This window comes from Hyaena hyaena, unplaced genomic scaffold (assembly GCF_003009895.1).
Source record: "Hyaena hyaena isolate Hyena2069 unplaced genomic scaffold, ASM300989v1 scaffold_324, whole genome shotgun sequence".
In the NCBI taxonomy this organism is placed as follows: domain Eukaryota; kingdom Metazoa; phylum Chordata; class Mammalia; order Carnivora; family Hyaenidae; genus Hyaena; species Hyaena hyaena.
The window spans coordinates 1563083-1585346 of record NW_024080955.1 but is presented as its reverse complement, the minus strand read 5'-3'; the positions used below and the strand labels follow the sequence as shown (position 1 = coordinate 1585346).

Here is a 22264-nt window from a genome sequence, read left to right as displayed (position 1 = left end):
ATCATTATTCTTCAGCTCTTGCAAATATTTCTCATATACAATTCCATCAACTTTTATTTTACTTTATTAAAATAAATAAAGTCTCATATTTCCATTATTTATTTACTTAAAACACCATTTCACATGTACTGATATTTTTATTATGATCATTACTGATTTTTCCTAGTAATCACAATACAGAGTTGTACAGATTTTAATACCCTGGTCCTAAGTACTTTTCATACTTGTTATTTCAGGGTATGATTTTGCAGAAAAGGTGTTCTAAGAATGCAAGTATCATTTGTTAGCAGAAAATCTTGTATCTGTGCAAATGACTACAAGGTTTTATGTTGTTTTCTTTCCAAATTAAAGTTAACACGGAGCACCATGGGTTCTGCAGTCGGTTGAGGGTCCAACTTTGGCTCAGGTCACGATCTCGTGGTTTATGGGTTTGAGCTCTGTATGGGGCTCTGTGCTGACAGCTCAGCCTGGAGCCTGCTTTGGATTCTGTGTCTCTCTCTCTCTCTCTACCCCTTCCCCAGTCTCTCTCTCTCTCTGTCTCAAAAATAAATAAACATTTAAAATTTTAAAATTAAAGTTAACACATTTTGGGGGTGCTTAGGTGGCTCAGTTAAGTGTCTGACTCTTGATTTTGGCTCAGTTCATGATCTCAAGGTGGTGAGTTCGAGATCCACATCTGACTCTGTGCTAGACATGGAGACTACTTAACGTTTTCTCTCTCTCTCTCTTTCTCTCTCTGTCTCTCTCTCTCCCTCAAAAAAAATGAAAGTTAGTAACATATTTTAAGTTAGTTTTTAATAGTTTGTGGTACTTTGCAAACATTATCTCATTTAACACTCACAACATCCCTATTAGATATTTTTATTATATTTCTATTTCTTTAAATCTTTTTGTTTAACAGATGAGAACAATAAAACTCACTTAGTTAACTTGCCTAGGATAAATAAGACGCTAGTAGGTCATAGTACCAGGAGTTAAGTCCAGACAGTGACTGTTCACTTTACAGTTAACTAGCAATTGAATACTCATTTTTTTATGTAGGAAAAATTATTTATTATATAATAACTAATTTCACATTTGATTGAATATGCATACATAACTTCTACCAATTTTGATAAGAGGCCATATATTTATTCAAATCCTATAAAATCACACATTCCTCTGTGCCTGGCAATCTTCTAATCAATGAATATACAATGGTAATAAAAATGATCACTTCTGTCTGTTCTCATGGAGGTAGTATACCAACAAAGAAACATGTATACTAAGCATCTTTAAGAGTGCATAAAATAATTTTAGATAGGAAGATAAAAACAGGGTAATGAAAAACATTAACTGGGAAATAATACTGGGATCTTCTCCATTGGATAGTGCAGGGAGATTCTCTCTGTACAGGAATCATCCAGAAACTGAGATTTAGACACAGAGAATTAAATAATTCAGGGTTTAGTGTTTGCCAGGTAGTGAGAGAGAGGAAAAGTAGTGCAAAGTAGTAGATCATTGATTAGGGTATGATTATAGCTATGGACTCTCGGATTGAGCCTAGAACGGAATGAATATGTGGGAGAAATAATAATAGTATGATAATTGTTGAAAAATACTTGAAGAATCAAAGAATACTTGAGTTTAAAGTTATAATCACCAACAATGATAACTAAATAGTGGTGGAGAGTTTGTTCTCCATGAATGTTTTAAGTGGAAAGACCAGTCCATCATAGATGGCAGCAAGAAGAAATAAAATTTGATAGTTAAGTCTGAACATATGAAATCCACAAAGAGAATGGAGAAAAGTTTTTGAAAACAACATTTAAAGCACGGAAGATTCCGAGTGCATGTTCATGCCCACAATTGGAGGAGTTTAATGTAAAGAATAAATACTAGTTAAAAATAGGCAGATAAGTTTTCTATTAAAGTAAGAAGATGGAGAGAATTTTTTGAGCAAACGTTGATCATTTAGAAGGCTTTGCCGTTTACAGACTAGGACTGCCCTAAAGTACTTTGGGGAAGTATTTAGAAGGCATGGAGAAGTGGACAATCAGGTTTAATTAGTGGTTTTACAAAGCAAAATTGGGAGAAGTATCACTGTGTTGGTAGATATTCTGAAAAGACTTGACAGTTGATGGTGTCTAATGTAAGCGGGAATATAAGCATGATGATCAATGCTGGTAGTTTCTTAGAAGTAAAGTGGGTAATTTGCTGAACAAACTGGTTATAAATTTAAGCCATTGAGGATACAGAATCAGTCTAGTTATACTCTGTGTGTTCTCCATGCCTCATGTTATTCGTCTTTTATGTCTTGCATTTACTGTGAAAGTGGCTTGTTACTTTATGCCTCTTGCTTTCAGGCTCTCTTTTATTTTATAATCCTGAATATTTTTTATGCAACTTTTATATTTTTCATTTTTAGAACTATGTCTGTTTTCCTGAAGGAGTCTTGCTTTGTGATTGCTGATTATACAGTGTGATAGCACTCTGTCTTCCTTATTTGAGCACTCTGTAATAGCAAATTCTTTAGCAGATGCATTTTCTTTTCAAGGTCAGCAAAATTATATGCATTGATTGGTGCTGGTTTTCGTGTTAAAACTTTTTGTTGTTGTTGGGGTGAGATAGGAAATGGTTCTATTATTTTTCAGATATATAAACACTATTGGACATTTCATATCTTACTGGCTTCCTTGATTCTGTTTTAACTTGCTCACTTTATTATGTGGGTGGCATTTCAAAGACTACAAAGAAATGGTTTACAAGGAAGAGAATGGCCCATTTAGTTTCAGTCAAGTACTATACTGAATGGATCATTTTTAACAAATACAACTGAACAGTAGTAAATCAACAGCCAGTATTTTGGTACATAAGAGATTTGTACAATATACTTGATGCTTATTTCTTATAAAAAAAAAAAGGAAGCAGAATTCATGTGTCTGCCTTGTTCAGGCTTGCTTATAGGATTGTTATGTTTGGAAAGACTATGGCAGTACTAAATAATAAAACATTAGAAACAAAGTGACAATGCAGTGTTCAGGGCATTCTGTCATGACATCATGTTTCCTATTTAGCATTCCATTCCTTGGTTGACACGTTCTGTACTTTAATTTTACAGGTATCATATTATATATATATATTAAAATTTTATAATTAAAATTGTACATATGAGAACTTTGCAATCAGAGCACATCTTTTGCCTGATAGGAAAAGAAAAAAGTTGTATACTTTGGGTACCAGATAAAGTAATATATGTGGAAGTTATTAAGAAAAACTTTGGCTTAATAGAAATATGGAATTTTACTAATAAACTATTCAGAATTTTAAAAATCCTTTTGTCAAAATCTGAGATTGATCAGTATTCCTATATTCTTCTAAAATAATCCAAGGTATTTAGAATGGTTTAAGCCCAAAGAGTGTTTTCATTTTGTAATTATTGTTGAACAGTATTTTTTTCTGCATATGCATATACACTATTATGACTGTTATCCTTGCTTTTTATGTAAATGAGTTATATAGATATTTTTGCTATTTTGTATAGAATTATCCATGTTTATGCCAGTTCCTGTACTGAATATTATTTAGTTTATCTCATCTCTTAGTCTTGGAACTTATTTATTTTTTTGAAAGTTGATCCTTTAGATGTTTAACTACTAACAGACAGAAAGGGTCTACAGAGTGTATGATTTCTTACCGTAATACTCCTTATTTTATGTTTACTTCACTAGATACTCCATTCAAAAGTTTTGTCCAATACCTTTTATTGTTACTATTTGGAAGTCTGCTATCATTCTAATTGCCATATTAAATATGGAAAAATATGAAAATAAGTAAAGATAATAAAAGACTCTGGATGAAATTATCTGCCTCCAGAGATGATTTATTGTTTACTTTCTTGGGTAGGAGAGCTGGACCTTGGAGAGTACAGGTCACTTGAATCCAAACAGGAATTGAGATGATTCAAAATTTAACTTCATTTCCTATAGGAACTGGTTTATTTCTGATTTGCCCTTATCTTACAATACCAATTGAAATATTGAGCTTTCACCAGGGTTTCTACTTTTCAGTTGTGCATAAAGTCTGCTTTTCTGTCACCTTACATTTGTAAGTCTGTGGAAAGTCCTGCTCACCTCTCTCTTCCAGTACAAGCAGATATCCTTTGGGGAATGCTTCTCCAGTTGCTGGACTCAGCTTTCTGGGCTTCCCTTTATGCCAGAGCTTGGCTTCATAGTTCTTCATTATCTTAATTACTCTGTGGATATTTTGATAAAATATTTTTTCATAATTTTCTAGTTGTCCTCAATAAGATGTATAGGAAAGAATATATAGTTTACCACTGTAATTTACAAAGTGTTTTGCTTATGCTTGCACATGCCTAATATATTGTTCAGTTTTATCCCCTATTCTTTCTTTTTATTTTTTTAAATGTTTATTTATTTTGAGGGAGAGAGGGACAGAGTTTGAGAGGGGAAGAGTCAGAGAGAGAGGGAGATACAGAATCCAAAGAAGGTTCTAGGCTCTGAGCTGTTAGCACAGAGCCTGATGTAGGACTCAAACTTACAAACCCTGAGATCATGACCTGAACCAAAGTAGGACACTTAACTGACTGAGCCACCCAGGTGTTCCATAGCCCCTATTCTTTTAATCTGCTTTTCATATTTACTTAATCCTTTCATGTTTTTACTTTGTGAGTTATTTCCTCTTGTCCGTATTCCAAATGACTAATTCTCTCTTCTCCCTGTTCTAATTGGCTTAGACCATAATTTTTTATTACCAAGAATGAGTTGGTGATACATTTGATTTCTCTCTTTTTAAAGTTTATTTATTTATTTTTAGAGAAAGAGACAGAGATAGAGAGAGAGAGAGCATTAACAAGTGGGGGAGGAGCAGAAAGAGAGGCTCCATTCTGTCAGTGGGCTATCTCAGACTCTTCCCCTCTCACACTTTTTACTTTTTGAAGAAGTAAAGTAATCAAATGCTTTGAATCCGTTTAATCTTATGAGATTTAATTGAATAACTAGTTTTTATTTTTATGTGAAAGCTCTATACAAATAGAAATTAATTTAGGAAATTAAATCTTTTAGATTCATGGGTTCAAAACTTTTTGACTATGATTCAGAATGTGAAATGTTTATTTGTCTTATAACATATAATGTATTTACATACTTTAAAATATTGAACAAAAGTTCAAGAAATAATACTTAACCATTTAGAATTTATTCCATATATATTGCACCCAATGTCATGATGAACCATCTCTACTTTTTCTATTATTCTATTCTATTCTATTCTATTCTATCCTATCCTATTTCTTTATGTAATGCTAAGAATAATACTAATTCTATTTTTCAATTTTCTAATGGGTCACAACCAGTAGTTTTGAAGATACTACCTTATTAAAATAAGTATATTTGAATTACATATTGAACTACAGATATATTGAATTATATATATTACTCATATAGAATATTATTCCTTAGTGATATAAACACTTTCAATTATCAATAAAGAACTGCGAGTCATGGTTGAAATATGAAAAAAATTTACACAAATGGAGTTCATTACCTTGATAATTTTAGACATGCAGATGCATTAGATCTCTTATGTTGTTGTAATTCATCTGTAAGCAGTTGTGTATCCTTAAAGTACTAATACATCATAAATAAGGTTTTACACTATCCATCCATGCTAAAAATCCTTATGCAACATATGTTCCTTATAATTTACATTTATAAACTGTCTTTTTCTGACATTCTTTGAATCTGTTCCACCTCACCCCAATAAGCACAGAACATTTCAACAAATGTATGCTTTGCCCTTTGAAAAGATGGCTGAAACTAACATAAAGACTTATATAGACAGTTAAAATAACTTTTTCAGTAGGGTGCAATGTTCAAAGCTCATACCCTGTAAATGCCAAGTTTATTTCATAATTAGTTTTATAGTTTATGAATGCTGAAAGAGTTGAGAGGACATGGATTTCCCTTAAAATGTTTATAGCTTCTAACTTCTCTGATGTATCTTTGTGCATCCAGCCAGTATTCTCTCATGTAGATCATAGACAGATCTATGCGCTTCGAATGATATTTTGCATTTCCACGTTAGGAGGCATTATGAAGTGCTATTGAAAGCAATGTTTCATGTAAATATTATTAAAATGGACAGAAATTGACAGTTTATGTTCACACAATATAAGTCCGTAATGACTGATGTTCAATATAAATGGATTCCCATTAGGTTTGTATTTTCTCCAATACCTATATTGGAAACTCAATTAAAATTACAGAAGCCTCTGCTGTATACATTTGCATCATATCTTCTTTGACAGCAGATTTTCACTATGAGTAATACAAGTAAATATTTTAAAAATATTTTTCAACAATGTTAACATACATTCCAGAACAACAAATGCTATATAAATAATATATTAATAGATACAAAAACAGAAAAAGAAAGTGTCTTTATCTGCATATTTTCTAATTAAAAATCAAATGTCAAAGTTAAATTTTTTGCCTGCTTATTTGTCATGCTATAACTAAATTTTTTAAAATATAATTCTAAATAATTTTAAATGTGAGATAATTTTTGACATATGAATTAGTTGTTCATGATAATGTATATGTGTGAGTTGGCTTTTGCAGTAAATTTAGAGAGAATTTATTGGAATGGTCTAGTTATGTCATATTATCATCACTCTTACTGTCACCCTAAAGAATAATGTTTTGAAAACAAAAGAGCAGTGTGGAATGTTCCTTTGGCAGTACTCTTCTATTATTTATTATAAATCATGTTAATTTGCTTAACATTGGATACTGAAGTTAAGAATTAAATTTTCAATATAAACTTTGAAATGATAACAGAGAATTCATTTTAAGAGAAAATAATTATATTATAGTAATTATGGACCAATTTTTCCATTGTGGCTGTGTATAGTAAGTATGCTTTGATTTCCTTATCCAGCTAGAATTCTTTAATAAACTACGTATTTATTCCTAACAGTAGTAGAAGATACTAAATTAAAATCATGTACTGTTATGATAACTATGCCCATTATTATTAAAAGGTAAAAATACATATTATTCTATATGAATAAAAAATACATATTTTACTCTTGATAAAGAAAATAACCCAATTTCAGGTGTCAATATTTAAGAAAAAAACATTGAATGAGATCACAGTTCTTCAATGTCAAATGAAGTGTCAAATGAAAATGCTGAAGCATTTTGTTGAAGAATAACTTACTTAAAGTGCACAAATTCTATGTCATATATCTTTGTACATGTCCACAAATTGAACACATCTGTGTAGCCAGTTCTTTAAACTGAAACACAGAAAATTACCACCCATAAAGCTCATATCATGCTTTCTTCCAGAACTATCCACTACTGCTCATCAGCACACTGCAAGATTAACTACTATCTCCATTTATGACGCTGGATAACTTCTTTATGCACTCCCTAAGATCGAATCTGTCTTCCAATAGAAACTATTAGCTTTCTTGGAGGAGAGGGTGATGTCCATTCATATCTTCTGCCCATTTTTAATTGCATTATTCATTTTTAAAAATTTCATTTAAATCCCATTTAACTAGCATACAGTGTAATATTAGACTGATGTGTACAATTTAGTGAGTCAACACTTCCATACAACACCTGGTACTCATCACTATGAGTACATTCCTTAATCCTCATTGCCTATTTAACTCATCCCTCCTCCCACCTCCTCTCTGGTAACCATCAGTTTGTTATTTATAGTTAAAAGTCTGTTTTGTGGTATGCCTCCCTTTATTTTCCCTTATGATTATTTGTTTTGTTTGTTAAATTCTACATAGGAGTGAAGTTATATGGTATTTGTTTTTCTCTGACTGACTTACTTTGCTTAATATGATGCTGTCTAGCTCCTTCCACATCATCACAAATGGAAAATTTTAATTCTTTTTATGGTTGAGTAATATTCCATTGCGCACACACATGCGTGCACATACACACACACACATATGCACATAGACACACACACACATAGACACACACCCATACTACTTCTTTATCTATTCATCAGTTGATGGACTGATGAAACTTGGGCTGTTTCCATAATCTGATTTGTGTAGACAATGCTCTTATATGTATCAGGGTGCATGTATCCCTTTGAATTAGTACTTTTGTATACTTTGGGTAAATACCTAGTGGTACAATTGCTGGACCATAGAGTGAGAGACCTAAATGTGATACCTGAAACCATGAAAATCTGAGGAGGATACAGGCACTGACCTCTTTGACATTAGCTGTAGCAAGTTCTTTCTAGGTATGTCTTCTGAGGCAAAAGAAACAAATGCAATAATAAACTATTGGGACTTCCTCAAAATAAAAAGCTCCACAGGGAAGAAAACAATCAACAAAACTGAAAGGAAACCAATAGAATGGGAGAAGATATTTGCAAGTGACATATCTGATAGAGGGTTAGTATTCAAAACATATAAAGAAATTATCAAAGTCAAAACACAAAAAATGGGTAATCCAATTGAAAAATGGTCAGAAGACATGAATAGACATTTTTCCAAAGAAGACATCTAGATGGCTAACAGGCACATGAAAAGATGTTCAACATCACTCATCATGAGGGAAATGCAAATCGAACCACAATGACATACCACCTCACACCACTCAGAATGGCTAAATTAACAACACAAGAAATAACAGGTGTTGCTGAGGATGTGGAGAAATGGGAACCCTCTTGCACTGCTGGTGGGAATGCAAAGTGATACAGCTACCCTGAAGAAGAGTATGAAGGTTCCTCAAAAACTTAAAAATAGAACTACCCTAAGACCCAGAGATTGCACTCTAAGTATTTATCCAAAGAAGCCATTAGATGTTAAAATGTGTTGATATTTGTGCTGATAACTTTTCATTGAATGCTATTACTTTTCATTGAATAGGTCCAAAGTGGTACCCTTCTCGAGTTGGCCTGCAACTAGAACGAGGTCAGAATCAAGTTTTATTGATCTATTTTTTAAATTTGGAATCCCATTTCTGTCATCAATAGCTAATATTTATTTATCACTTATTAAATGGCAGGCATATTTCCTGCCAAAATATATGTGTCAGTATACTTGTACTGTTAGCAATGACATCATACAAATTTAGTCTTTTATGGTTTCCTTGCACAAATGACACCACTAAAACTAAAGAAAATAGTAAACATTGCTTTTTATTGGCAAAAGAGCAAACATTTATTTAAGCTTAGTGGTTGTGCTGGGCTGAGCTAGACTTGACCTTACTTGGGTAGGTTCACTCAAGCAGCTGCCATCAGCTGGTAGGTTCTTGGTGACTGGCTGGTCTAGGATGGTCTTTACATCAGCCAATCAAATCCTCTCTGGTGTATGTAGTTTCTCATGCTTCAACGGAATATCTTGGGCTTGTCCTCATGGTGGAATCAGGGCAGACAAATGAATACAAGAACTCAAGGGTTGTTGAGGCCCAGGTTTGGAAGTGTCATATGATCCTTGCCCTACATTCTGTTAGTTAAATTGAGTGACTAGGCTAACCCATATTCAAGGGAGTGGAGAAATAGACACCAAGAGTTAATAGAAGGTACCTAAACTCATATTGCAAATGGTGTGGATATGGGAATAGTAAAGAACTGTGGTTTCTATAATAAATCTGTCATACAAACTGGTAATTAAAATGTGTTCTCTCTTCCTACCTTGATTAATATACTTAATAATGTTCTGAAATCACAGAATTAAATTTCTAATTATTAAAATCATTGGATTTCTACAGAAAGGTGAAGAGTTGGCCCTTTCCTTCCCATTTCTGGCTCCCACCATCCACACCCTTTATAGAACAGCTTTGATGCGTGTCTAGGTACATACCCTAGAGTCTGGTCCATTTTGGAGAAGAAATGCCCAAGAAAGATTATTGTTTTTAAATTAATTTGGACAGGAAATTCAGGGGCCAGAAGCATAGCATGATATATGCTGAAGCATGATACAGATGACATCAGCTTCTGTTTTAGGCATATTTTCTTGACCCTACATATTCCTCTCCCTTTGGAAAACATAGAGGGGCACCTTGGTGGCTCAGTCGATGAAACATCTGACTTTGGCTTGATCTCGCGGTTAGTGGGTTCGAGCCCTATGTAGGGCTCTGTGCTGACAGCCAGCTCAGAGTCTGGAGCCTGTTTCAGATTCTGTGTCTCCCTCTCTGTCTGACCCTCCCCTGCTCATGCTCTCTCTTTCTCTGTCTCTCTGTCTCTCTTTCTCTCTCTCTTTCAGAAACAAATAAAAAACATTAAAACAGTTTTTAAATAAAAACAAGGAAAACATACATATACATAGAAGGCCAGGGGCAAAGTTCCTGGATTACTGAGTCTGAATGGTATTATTAATGTTATTCCTGGATTTTCTCTAGTCCTTCTATTCAAATATCACATTGATGGGACATTTTAAAAATATGACAATAAAAATTAAAAATAATAGAAAGATGCCAATGCTCAGTTCCTTGAAGTCATCAAGTGATACAGGAGTAGAAATGAATCTCCTTGTCAAAGGTGTCAATATATAGGTCTACGTTGGAAAGATGTTTTCATCATTTTTTTGGTGTTACAAAGATATCATATTTTTTTGTCCTTACTACCATTTCCTGTTCTCATACATGATTGTCAAGATGTTATTAACCATTTTATATCAGTCTTTACCTAGATCTATGTTGCATTAACTTCCTACTGCTGTGTAACAAATTACAACAAACTAGCTTAAAATAACACTCATTTGTTAGTTTGAAGATACAGTATGGCTGGCTTTTCTGCTCAGAATATCACAAAGCTGAAATCAATGGGTTGGTCGAGCTGAATTCTCATCTCAAGACATTTAGAAAATTCTATTTTCATCTTCATTCTTGTTGTTTGAAGAATTCATGTATTTTTGTGGTTATATGACAGAAGTTCCTATTTCCTTGCTAGTTGTCACATCCTATAGGCCATTTCAATTCCTAGTGACTACTTGCATTCCTTGCCATGGGCCTTCTCCATCTTCCTCCCAGAAATCCTTCTAGTACTTTATTCCTCATATGCCAGTACTTTGAAGCTGAATTCCTCCCCCTTATCTACTCATGCAGATTTAAATAATACACAATTAACAGACTCACTTAAATAATTTCTCTTATGAAGCCACATAGCATAACCTAATCAAGGGAATGACAGCCTGTCATATTCATATTGGATTTATCAAATACAATCTTCAAAATAAATATATAACAATTGTATATCTTATCTTACTTTAATATACCTGTAATTATAAATTAATGTATTGGATTCTGAAAATCATCTAAAATAGTCATAAGTTAACATTCAATATGTCTTGCAAAAATAGAGAATAGAATAACACTTTTTCATAATTGAGGATAATATAAATCACAAATTAGCATAAAGAATAATATAAACAAAACAACAACAATGGCATTAATAATAACATTATACTTGTGAGATTCATCAGCTTCAGTCCACTTTTTTTTCTGTATGGTATATCTTTGAATAAAATATATTATATTTACCATTATCTCATTTATGAACATTTAAGTCTTTACAATTGTTTTGCAATTATAAATAATGCTAAAAAGAGTATCTTTGTGACATATCTTTCAGTACACACATGCCAGATTTATCTACTGTTTATTAACAAGGGCATATTTCCTTTACATGTCTTATAAGACACCAGTTATGTTTATGTTCTTATTTCATGAGAAACTCCTCAGCAATCTTTGCTGTATGTTTCTTTTATTACTTTGAAAGCCTGGAGTGCTAGAAACCTGTCTCTGTTTCCATTCTTTTTTCAAACTGAATACATAAATAATCTCATCAAGCAGCATGGCTTTAAATGTTAATGACTTTCAAATATCTACAGAAATACTTACCCAACCGCCTATTTGACAGCTCCTACTTGAATGTCTAATAAATATCACACAGTTAACATGTCCTAACTTAAATCTTAATTCCCCCACCCTCCAATCCTGCTCCTTCCCCAGTTGTCTTCCTACCAGTTAATGAAATTATAATGCACCTAAGTACTCAAGCCAAAAATCTAATAGCTGTCTTTATTTCACTGATATATTCTCCTCTCAAGTTGAACCCTTCTCTGTGTTCAAAACATACCTGAAATTGATGCATTTTCAACATTTCTATCAGTGCCATCTTAATCCAAAAACTCCCCAGCTTAATGAGTGTGAAGTCCTCCCAAGTAATCTTGCTTATCTTCCTCCCAGTTTCCACACAGCATCCATAGAGATCTTCTAAAATATACATCATGTCACTCCATTTGTGCTTTGCAATGACCACTAACATTTATTCACTTTAATTTATCATATAAAAAACCATTTGGAGAACAGATGACATCTATGTCCACTGATACCCTAAATTATACTGTAAGAATGCCTTGTATTATATTTGATTATGATATTATCTAATATTACATTTTCTCACAACACACCAAGATAGTAGCTTGTGGTGGTCTGAGCTTTGTTTGGGTAGAGGATAGGAAACCACCATACATGTGAAAAATGGTGATATTATTGATAGGTTTGTTTACATTTTACTTTAAGTCCTCATATTGAAATTTCTATGTATAATTTATCTTTAGCTTTTACTGGTTTCACATTAAAAATTGCTTTTTAAAAAATCACTATGCCTTGAAATTGTAGTAAATTAATATTTCCTTATTATTTAAGGTGGACCCTTTTTGAAGGACTACATAACCATTCAAAGCATTGCAGCTTCTTCCATTGTCACTCTCTATTTTACAGACCTAGGTCAACAGGTCAGTTGGATTACAGTAAGTATCAGTTTAAAATGCAATATACATGTCCCACATTTTGATGAGAATAATTTGTCAGAAGGACAGTTGTTATCAAATAAATTCATAATGAAATGAAATACTATGTGAATGGCATTTTAAGTTTTCCATGCTTACTAGGATTAGTGACCAAAATTTTACACAAGAATTAGAGCAATGGAAATGCTCAATTGGTAGAAGGATAAATTCTTCTTTTAAATGTCTATCTATCCTATGACTGATGGCCCTATTTCTGCTTCCTCTATGCTGTGTTATTTAAATGGTGTTTCTTTAGCTCTTTCCTCTAGGAACTTGGGAATATGAGGACTTTTGACATTGGAAAGAGAGGAGATAGAATATTCAATAGCAAAATGTTCTAAGGCAAGGGGAAGAGATTTTGGAAAATCAGAATGAACTAATGAGGCATCTTTGAGTTAGGAGATTGTGGCATACTTTTGGTTCTCCTTGAAGGAGCAGCTTTCCAAGTGGTGGCAGCTGAATCCAGTGGCATTATAAGAATGAAGAATACATTAAAAGACACGTAGGACTGGAGCACCTGGGTGACTCAATGGGTTGAGTGTCCGACTTCAGCTCAGATCATGATCTTGCATTTGTCAGTCTGAGCCCCACAGCGGGCTCTATGCTGACAGCTCAGAGCCTGGAGCCTGCTTCAGATTCTGTGTATCCCTCTTTCTCTGCCCCTCCTCTGCTCACACTTTGTCTCTCAAAAAATAAAATAAAGTGTTAAAAAAATTTTAAAGACATGTAGGGCTAAGAAACAGAGAAAATACTTTAGCACTAGTTCACAAGCATTGAACTATTCTTGAGTAGTGGAATAGACCGATGGAATAGCTTCAGTAGCAATTTCCACTTAGGAAATACTAAGTAATATTTAGTAACAGAGGCAGTAAAGAGTTAATTTGATAGATAATTCTGATACTCATATACAAATAATAGTACAACCATTCTATTTTTCAATTCAATTATTTTATTCAATTATTGTTTAGAATTAAAAAATTTTTCTGATTAAATTTTATTCCATATTTGTGATGTGATTGCATTTTTGATATTTTCTGTATTGATAGCGTTCCTTTTTGCCATCATTAACAATCAGCATTATCATAGGCAGTGCTTTAAGCTTTCCCTTTAGACTTAAGCATTCAATTTTTAAAATTATTCCAAATACAGGACAATTAATTCATTATTATTTAATTCTCAAATGGAGAAATTCAAGTTTGCATTTATTACTTAAAATATTGTCACATCTTTGACTTTTCTAACAATCTCTCCTTTAATATGCATTATCGCATTATCTCCCTATATTTAGATTCTTATTTATATTTTAATGTTATTAGTTAAATAGTTGCTTTAGTTTTTCAAAGTTTGTTGGTTCAGCTTTTGAATACTAATTTGTTGTACAAAAACACTGAGTTTAGAGAATTCTGAATCCTTGTGAAGTGTAATGTTTATAAAAGAACCTATTAATGCATCCATTATGTAAGCAAAGAGTTGAATACTCAAATGTGTTATCAACAGACCTTTACTAAAGTAGATTTTAGACAAGCAGATTCTGATTTTCAAAGGTTAAAATATTCATAGCTTTTGTCCACGTTTATGATGAAAAGGAAATTTTGTCTACAGAGGTTGTGTCAGGACGAGTGGCATTAATGGTGAGTTCATTAAAAATTCCAGCTGCATCATTTGGATAAGCACTGAGCAGAGAAAAGTGCTAAGGTGGAACTCTAGGACAATTGTACTAGAAAATTATAGCTTATTTGAGAGGAAAGTCATTTAGGTGACAAAGAGAACTCTGGAAATAGGATGAATATTTTTAAATCAAACCTATGGTTCACATAATCTTTTGCTCCAAATGAGTCAGTCCTATTAAATGCTAAAAATATACACATTACATTGCAATCACACCCACTTTATATCAACTAAATTATATAATCAAAGCTATATTTTACTGCAGCTAACATTCTAATACATTTATAAAACATTAAAATGTGCTTCTATAATAAAGACATTATCACAAGATTGGGTTTTTTTGTTTTTGTTTTTTGTTTTTGTTTTTTTAGAAACAATCTCTTTATCAAGGTCAAAATTAAGATTTTAACAATATTTTTAATCAAGTAAGAGTGTGCTGTCACAGATTATTAAGAAAACACTTGCCTCATTGAACTTAATGAAAGACTTAGGATAAAGGGTTAATATAATCCTCATTATATAGATGCTATTAACTAAATATCCAATTCACTTTTCACCATTTTTATGTTCACTCGTGTGTATGCCTATAGTTCTGTGCAATTTATCTCTTGCAAAGATTCGAGTATCTAAAACCACAATCAGATACAGAATCGTTCCATTGTCACAAAGAAACTCTCTCATATCATTCCTCTATATTTACACACTCTTTTCTCTACCCTGAGGTAACCACCGACCTGTTTTTTATTTATATATTTTTGTCATGTGGCAAATGCTATAAAAGAATTAAACAAGTTCTTTTGTTAGACTGATGTTTAATTTTCTTTAAGTATATTGCCTTTGGGATCCACCCTATCTGTTGTATCTATCGATACTCAGTTCTTTATATTGGGAGTAGTATGTGGTTGTATGAATGTAGCAGTTTGTTTATCCATTCACCCAGTGATAGGCATTTGGGTGCTTTCAATATTTTGCCATTACAAATAAAGCTATTATCTATTTTTGTGTAGGTATGTGTATAAACATATGTTTTTATTTATCTAGCACATACAAAAATATCTTTTATATTCTAGATAAAGTCCTTTGTCTGATAAGTGTTTTGCAAATATTTTGTACAGCTTTTAGTTTGTCTTTTCGTTCCTTTAATGAGATGTGTGTTTTTCTTTTCTTTGCAAAAAGTTTTCAATTTTAATGCAGTTTAAGTTGTCAATGATTTAAAGATCGGGTCTTTGCTGTCATATGTAAGAACTCTTTGTCTTACCCTAGGTCTAGGAGCTTTCTTCTATGTTTTATTTTAATGGTTTAATAGTTTAATGTTTTACATTTTAATCATAGTCTATTTTCATTGTAAAGGATATTTAATTTTATCACCAAACTTAATATTTTCTTTCAATTTGCCTCATGTGTTCTATAATCTTTATTTTCCTTTCTCATTTGGAATTGTCATACTTTATTGTCTATTAGAATTTCTATTATTTTAGTTATATCTTCTTTTTTACTAACTCTACTGGTTACCCAAAGGATTATAATGTACATCTTTAAAATATTGAACACTAATATAAATTGTTGATTTTGGGTTTACTGGTGTGAAGATTCTTCATAGATTATTGAATGACTTTATGATATTTGACCTCTTTATGACTCATCTTCTATTGTTGTGGTATATTTTAATTTTCTAGGTAAATTTTAAGTAAAAATCCACTATTATATATTTTTAAAAATTTTTAATGTTTATTTATTTTTGAGAGAGAGAGAGACAGAGTGCAAGCAGGGAAGGGGCAGAGAGAGAGGGAGATACAGAATCTGAAGTAAGCTCCAGGCTCTGAGCTGTCAGCACAGAGCCCTACGTGGGGCTTGAACTCACAAACCATGAGATCATGACTTTAGCCAAAGTCAGACACTTAATCGACTGAGCCACCCAGGCACCCCAACTGCTATAATTTTATATGGCCAATATTTATTTAGATTTATCATTTTCACTGTAATTTACTTAGCCCTTCTAATGCTGTTCTTATATCTGTGATCATTATCATTCTTCCCGAAGAATATTTTCACTGCTTTATTCTAGTTCTGTCATATTCATTTAAAATATATTCATTTAACTTTTCTTTTTGGAAAATATTTTTATGGGAAAAATAATTCCATATTGACAGTTATATTTGTCTTCACTTCACAAAATTTCATTATTTTGACATTTGAGTCCCATGTTTTTAAAAGTTCACTGCACTCTTTTAAGTTAATGTGTCTTTTCTCTGGCTCATATGAAATTTGTCTTCTGTTTGATTATCGCTGTTGGACAATGATGCACACAGTTATGATTCTGGTTCTATTTATCCTACTTTGGGTTTAGAGTGTTATCTGAGTCTTCTGTTTTCTATAAATATTTAATTTGAAAATTATCATAATCCCATTAACAGTTGTTTTTCCATTATTCTCTTTATATTCTCTTGGGATACATTTCCATTTCCATTTTTTTTTCAGACATTTCAACTATCTGCTGAAATTCTTAACCTTGGTTTTTATTTCTTTGAACATATAAAAGATCATTTTTAATTTATTTTTATTTTTAAATATAATTTATTGTCAAATTGGTTTCTATACAACACCCAGGGCTTATCACAGCAAGTGCCCTCCTCAATGCCCATCACCCGCTTTCTCTTCTCCCCCGCCCCCTATAAACTCTCAGTTTGTCCTCAGTATTTAAGAGTCTCTTATGGTTTGCCTCCCTCCCTGTCTGTAACCTTTATCCCCTTTCTTTCTCCCATGCTTTTCTGTTAAGTTTTTTCTTTTTTTTTTTAATTTTTAATGTTTCATTTATTTCAGAGAGAGAGAGAGGAGAGAGAGAGAAAGTGTGAGCAGGGGAGGGTCAGAGAGAGAGGGGGGTACAGAATCTGAAACAGGCTCCAGACTCTGAGCTAGCTGTCAGCACAGAGCCCAACGCGGAGCTCGAACCCACCAACCGTGAGATCGTGACCTGAGCCGAAGCCAGATGCTTAACCTGCTGAGCCACCCAGGTGCCCTAAGTTTTTCATGATCCACATATGAGTGAAAACATATGAGATCTGTCTTTCTCTGACTGACTTATTTCACTTAGCGTAACACCCTCCAGTTCCATCCATGTTGCTTCAAATGGCCAGATTTCATTCTTACTCATTGCCAAGTAGTATTCCATTGTATATATAAACCACATCTTCTTTATCCATATGTCAGTTGATGGACATGTAGGCTCTTTACATAATTTGGCTATTGAAGATCATTTTTTAAAAAATTTTATTTATTTCTAGGAGAGAGAGAGAGAGAGGGAGACAGCGTGAGCAGTGGAGGGTCAGAGAGAGAGGGAGTCACAGACTCTGAAACAGGCTCCAGGCTCTGAGCTGGCAGTCAGCACAGAGCCCGACGCGGGGCTCAAACCCACGAACCACGAGATCATGACCTAAGCAAAAATCGGACGCTTAACCGACTAAGCCACCCAGACGCCCCTTGAAGATCATTTTTTAAATGTATGTGTCTGATAAATCTATTTAGTGGATCTTCAGTTTATATGTTTCAAATATCTGCTGTTTCCTTGGATTTGATTACAGTATCTTTACTCCTGTCACACCCTTACATTTCTGACCTAGTACAGAAAAATGTGTATGGAAATCTTGTAAAGATAACTTGAGGCCTAGAGTGATGTTATCCTCTTTTTAAACTGATTTATCATGCTGCAGAAATATTAATGACATTATTTGGTCCAAGTCATCTTAGTCCAATTGATGATTGAAATGATCTCAGGTTGAGCTCTAGTACCTGTAAAGACAGATCTACTTCCGCTTCATCATTGCTTCAAGGGTGTAACTCTTCTAGGTCTCAACCTTGAGTTTTATAAGGCTCTCTCTCTGTCTTTGAAAGATGCCAACCAACAATTTTGTATTTCCATTCTCAGGCACCCTCAAAAGATTTAGTCTTCTCCTCGGGGTGCTATTAGACTTCATATCTTAGAGGTGCCTGAATGTTTCAGTCAGTTAAATGGCTGACTTCAGCTCAGGTCATGATCTCACGGTTCATGAGTTCAAGCCCCCCATGGGGAGGGTGACAGCTCAGAGCCTGGAGCCTGCTTCAGATTCTGTGTCCCCCTCTCTCTGCCCCTCCACCACTTACACTGTCTCTCTCTCTGTCTCTCAAAAAAATAAACATTAAAAAAAAAAAGACTTCATATCCTAGATTCAATCACAATTCTAGAGTCCTGTTTAAAATATCTTGACCTAATTCTTCAATGACTCAGGAGCTCTTTGAATCCTGAAAAACATTTTGATCAATTTTTCTTGTTGATCTCATTACAATGGTTTATTTGAATATCCTAGAATAAAATTCTCTATTATGTATTATTCATATAATAGTTAAATTAAGAGAAAAACTTCTTTATTATATTAGCTTCAATATTTCTCATTCAGTAAAAAGTGATATTGCTATTGGGAAATGTTCTCATAATTTCAATAACTCTCTCGTCATTAGAAGATTAAGGTTAGCATTACTTTATTTTGTCAGTAATTTTCAACAGCTATGAAATGTGCAATTTATTTTGTTTTCAACTGTCAATTGCAATTTTAAAAAAGAAATGAAGCTAATAATAATAGGACTAAAAAGTTTTTTTTTAGAAATGAAATGCATTAAATATAGTCTAAGCACAAAGATTCTAATCAATCTGCAACAATTGCAGCTGTGTGTTTCAATTTATATTTATAAAACAGCTTATTGTCTTCTTCCTTTTTCAATTCAGACATATCCCAAGTTGAATATTCCATGGAAGTTCCCCCCCAAAACTCAATTACCTAGCTTGCCTAGTATCACTGAATTTTACATTTTGAGCCATACATTAGTTCAATACAGTGAACATTCTATAAAGCAAAAGCATGAAAAAGATATTGGAAATAAGTTGGAATTTAAAAGTAGTGTGTGCGTGTGTGTGTGTGTCTTCAAAGTAAAAAGAAAGTATATCTGCTTATTTTGAATATATAATTTCCACTGAATTTTGGTTTATAATGGACTTCCTAGTCTGTAAATTCATTTGATTTGCTAAGGCTTGTAAGTGGTGTGTTTGTGTGTTTGGCTTTGGTTTTGAACTTGTTCTTGTTTAGTAGGAGAAGAAAAATTTCTTTTTCAGAAGTGTGTCTTATTAATATTTCTCTATCTGGCTCTTGTTTTTATTTATTCTAAAACTATTTTTGATTACTGTCTAGGTTTAATAAAACATCTCTCTTCCTTTTTTTATTACTTTCATCCAAATAGATTTTCTTTGAAAATGCTTTGTCCAAAAGTTATTCTTATCATTCTCTAGTGCTTTCAGGTCAGGGTACAGCCTTCATACTTTGGTACTCTTTTAACCCCCATGTTTCAGATGAACAATATTTGTGATAAAATATTGGGCCTCCTAGAACATATTACTGTAAGCTAGCAGATTCTCCTGAGTTATATTTAGGGTATGATGGAGATAAAGCCGTAGTTTAATTTCCTGATTCGAAGAAACTTCATATTTGTGATAGTATTTTTATTAACTTAATAAAGAGTGACATATGATCAAGTTTAACTATTGTTCATAACATTTTTCATTACTGACATATTACTAGAGGACTTGCCCAAAATTGACCTGACTAGATCAGATGGCATTGAAATAAATATTTTAAGCTTTTTATTGTAATAAAACAATTACTCTAATTATTCTGGAGTATTAAACAGACTCTTTTATCAGACATTCAAAAGTGGTAAACATTTTTTTCTTTACATCTAAATAATCAAGCATGTTGTATGTCATAAATTAATATAGTCTATCAGTAAAAAGTGTGTTCGACACTGAATACGTCAGATGTTGCATGTTTACCTTCATATAAAAGTTTTTCTTGACTAATGAGATGATAAATACCATTAAGTGAAAAAAATATACCTAAACATAACTACATATATTAATATTCACTTGATAAACATTTGGTCAACTTCAAAATGATACTATAGAAATGTCTATCTAAAATATTCTTTGTAGATTAAATCTTTTACTTTGGACTTTTTAGATTATTTAGGTACATTTTGGAAATTATAAACATTAAGCTTTTAGACTCAAAGATGCCATAAGAGGGAATTAGTATGTTTAATAGTTAAGAACATAAGTCTATAATGAGTTTTGACATGTTAATCCAAAAATATTTGTAATATAGATGTTGTTTGGAGTTTCTGAAAATTATTTTTCTACACTAAGTAATATTAGCCATAAAGATTGCTTTTTTTTCCTTATGGATGCATTGGATAATTTTCAGAAAATTATCAGATCATCTCTATACTTTTTCAGTTCTATACCAGAAAAAGTAAATATTTTAACTATATATATATTTTACATGTCATACCACATAATCACACACATGTGATATATATATGTATATATTAAAATGCACAAAATACATTTGTACTACATGCTACCACCCTATTGTCAGTTAGATGACACTATGACTGAAAGCTTTAATAAGAAGATTTATCTGGGAATATTTTATTTTAACCTGTTTAAAGAAAGAACTAGTATTCATTAAAGTAACTGGTAGAAAGATGAGACTGCCATGCAGGGTCAATATTGTCATATCATCAAAATGTCTTAATTTATTTTCTTGTTTTTTATTTTATTTTATAATATTTATACACATACATATATACATATATAATTCTATATATATGAATATATCATATATTCTAAAGATGAAGTTATATAAAATTCTTACACAAGAACATAATTTCTAATCAATGTGCACACCTGCATATTTGAGTAAAATGTGAAGCTTTAAGCTTTCTTTCTTAGAAAACAATGAAAATTGGCAAAGACAAAGCAAAGCAGAATGGTAGTTGAGTTTATCATTGTCATGTTTGTATCTTTTCTCTTTGAACACTCAGAGGTAAAATATTTTCCTTTTTCTGTCTGAAATTCCAGAGTGACTTTAACCTGGTTTTAACATAAAAAAAAAACAACAAATAATGGACAGTTAGAAGATTTAGAAAACATTCAGAAAACCAGTCAGCCAGTGAACCTTTATGCAATCAAACAGACTTGTTTCCAATTATCTTTCCAAGTCTTATGATTATTTCTCTATAGCTCAGGTATCTCTCTCCACGTATATGGTTGACTTTCAGCTTCAGAATTCAGAAGGCAATCCTTTTAACTACCTACTAAGACTCATTAGAATTAAGGCCTAAAATTTCCAAAAGAGATAACTAAATTATTTCTATTTGAATCAGTGTCAAATCAGTTGAATTTGAGATGACACAGCCATATAAAGATTAAAAAAAAAAAAAAAAGACTTACTGTAGCCAATTCCATTCAGTGACAGGACATTTCACATAGAAGATGGAATGTGTATGGGGTTGAGGAAACACAAAGAAATAGGTTTATAATAGTTTGGTTAATTAAATAAAAAATCATTTGTGAAGAAATCATTACATTAAATTGAATGGTTTTATTTTAAACATTTTATTTTTTATGTTTATTTTATTTATTTCTGAGAGAGAGACAGCGTGAGCAGAGGAGGGTCAGAGAGAGAGGGAGACACAGAATCTCAAACAGGCTCCCGGCTGGCTGATAGCACAGACCCCGACACGGGGCTCAAACCCACGAACCATGAGATCATGACCTGAGCCAAAGTCAGACGCTTAACCTACTGAGACACCCAGGCACCCCGAATGTTTTTATTTTAAATTCGCCATTTATAATTGTTCTTTCCATAAGTCTTGACTTGTTAATTTTGT

At 32.6% G+C, this 22264-nt stretch overlaps 1 protein-coding gene across 1 annotated transcript in view; it reads left to right on the top strand.

Annotated features, from left to right (window-relative positions):
- Nucleotides 1-22264, top strand: part of TECRL (trans-2,3-enoyl-CoA reductase like) — a 101463-nt gene that overhangs the window by 50771 nt on the left and 28428 nt on the right. The window contains exons 3-4 of the mRNA XM_039248939.1: nucleotides 8915-8959; nucleotides 12699-12802. Coding sequence (XP_039104870.1) covers nucleotides 8915-8959; nucleotides 12699-12802 — 149 coding nt within the window. The remainder of the gene's footprint in view (nucleotides 1-8914; nucleotides 8960-12698; nucleotides 12803-22264) is intronic.